The sequence below is a fragment of the Mesitornis unicolor genome, unplaced genomic scaffold (genome assembly GCF_000695765.1).
Source record: "Mesitornis unicolor isolate BGI_N332 unplaced genomic scaffold, ASM69576v1 scaffold30175, whole genome shotgun sequence".
In the NCBI taxonomy this organism is placed as follows: Eukaryota; Metazoa; Chordata; class Aves; order Mesitornithiformes; family Mesitornithidae; genus Mesitornis; species Mesitornis unicolor.
Window position 1 is genome coordinate 1,529 of NW_010187972.1, and position 1,909 is coordinate 3,437.

General features: G+C 62.1%; 1 protein-coding gene across 1 annotated transcript in view; it reads right to left on the reverse strand.

The window, feature by feature from the left end:
• HCN2 (hyperpolarization activated cyclic nucleotide-gated potassium channel 2) overlaps positions 1-1,909 on the reverse strand; it is a gene marked incomplete at its 3' end in the record, with an annotated part of 3,935 nt that overhangs the window by 1,458 nt on the left and 568 nt on the right. Inside the window, exons 3-5 of the mRNA XM_010185637.1 lie at positions 1,873-1,904; positions 1,217-1,282; positions 476-637 (exon numbers count right to left, since the gene is read on the reverse strand). Of these exons, the coding sequence (XP_010183939.1) occupies positions 476-637; positions 1,217-1,282; positions 1,873-1,904 (260 nt within the window). The remainder of the gene's footprint in view (positions 1-475; positions 638-1,216; positions 1,283-1,872; positions 1,905-1,909) is intronic.

Sequence of the window (1,909 nt, forward strand, 5' to 3'; positions counted from 1 at the left end):
CCTGGGGCAGGGACCCCAGCCCAGCCTCACACAAAGCCCCCAGGCCCCCAGGAGCAAAGCAGCCGGGGTTGGAGAAGTGCGAGATGGGAAGGGAGGAAACAGGGCAGGGGGGAAAGGAGCAGAGATGGAGACCCCAGCAGAAGTGGATGAAGTGGGCAGAGGGGGCAGGGCCATTGATACCAGACTGCAGGGCTGAGAGGGAGCAATTAGAAGCATGGTCCATTATTTATTAATAGCAGCTTTGTCATTAATGAGCAGAAGGCGGCAGGAGACGGGGCAGAACGACGCCTCAGCATCTCCTCCTGCCCGGAGCCATTCACTGCTCCTGGCCCCGCGAGACCTCGCCACGGAGAACCGACCGCGGGAGCGGGGTACAGCACCAGGGCACAAAGGCACCAGGGACGGCAGCTGCGGGGGTCAGCGGGTGACACTGGGACGGATGGGGGCACAAGGGGGTAGCCCCGCCAGGACTCACCACCATCCCATTGATTGACACCCAGCAGTTCTGGGGGAAGTCCTGCAGCATCGGCACCAGGAACTGGAGGCAGCCATCCCAGTGGCACAGCAGCAGCATCATCCCGATCAGGTTGATGATCCGCATCACCGCGCTGGCCAAGTCGTACGTCATGTGGAAGATCTGCGGGCAGAGGGGACGGCACAGGGTGAGCGCAGAGACCCCCTCCCCACTGCCTGGGCCCCCAACTTGCACCCTCAGCTGGACGAGGTGCCCGTGGCCTGGGCTGGGACACATCCTTCTGACCACAAACTGAGACATGAGCTGAGCCCTGGCTCCTTTTCCTTTAATATTTTTAGGGTCCAGAAAAGGTGAATTCAAGGGGGAAAAAAAGAAAGCAAAAAAAAAAAAAAAGGAGAAATTAATGCCCTCGCAGTGAAACCCCAAATCTTTTACTGCCCTGGTGCAGATCCAAGGCTGCAGCCTCACGGCATTGCATGGAGCAGCCACACAGCACGGGCAGAGAAAGAGCACGGGTATGGCCCCCACATCCCTCAGGGCCCAGCCCTGGCCCTGAGGTTTTTACCCCCAGGCAATTGCCCCCTCCCAGCTGCTGCTGATGCTGCTGGGGGCAAAATCAGGCCCAGTCCCACCCGCAGCCACTAATGCAATGTCTGCCAGCCCCAACCACAGCTCCAAGAGCAGGCGAGGTCCCAGCGTGGGGGCTGTGCTTCCCCCGTCCCAGTAAGCGGATGCGATTACCAGGATAATCCGCGCAGCCACGCAGGGCTTTAACTTGTCCCCGGGGCTCTCCCCGCTAAGTCCCCTCTGAAAGTGAAAAGGGCACAGAGCTGGGTCACGGGGGAAACAGGGACGCTTTGGGATGTGGAGGTTGCAGGAGTGCAGGGTGGGTGTGGGCAGGGGGATGTGGGCAGGGGGATGCAGACCCCAGCCCAGAGCCAGGGCTGGGACAGCAGTGGAACAAGAGGATAAGGAGGGGGCGATGGCAGTGACCAGCTCTGTGCTGCAGCGACCAACCCCAGCACCAGCTCCCGTGCCAGAGCCACAGGGGTAAGCTGAGCACAGCACAGCACAGGGGCACGACACCCACAGCCCACACAGCCGGACAGCCCATGCCTCTTGCCCCAGGGGTCCCACAGCCCCCCCAGCGCTCCCCAAGGTCCCCACGGAGCATGGAGCGGCACAGTGCCAGCCACGCCGTCACCTGTGGGTGCTGGACCACAGCACCAGGACCAACAGTGCAAACCCAGCACCCGGATGCGTGCACACACATACATAGGTGTGTGCACACATACACACGTGTGCATGCACACAGAGGGCACAGCTCAGCTGCAGCAGCAGTGGGAGGGTCACGGCCACCACACACAGCCCTGCCCATCCCCTGGCTCCCCCACTACCACCCTCGCAGGGTCTCCCCCGGCTCCCACCACTGCC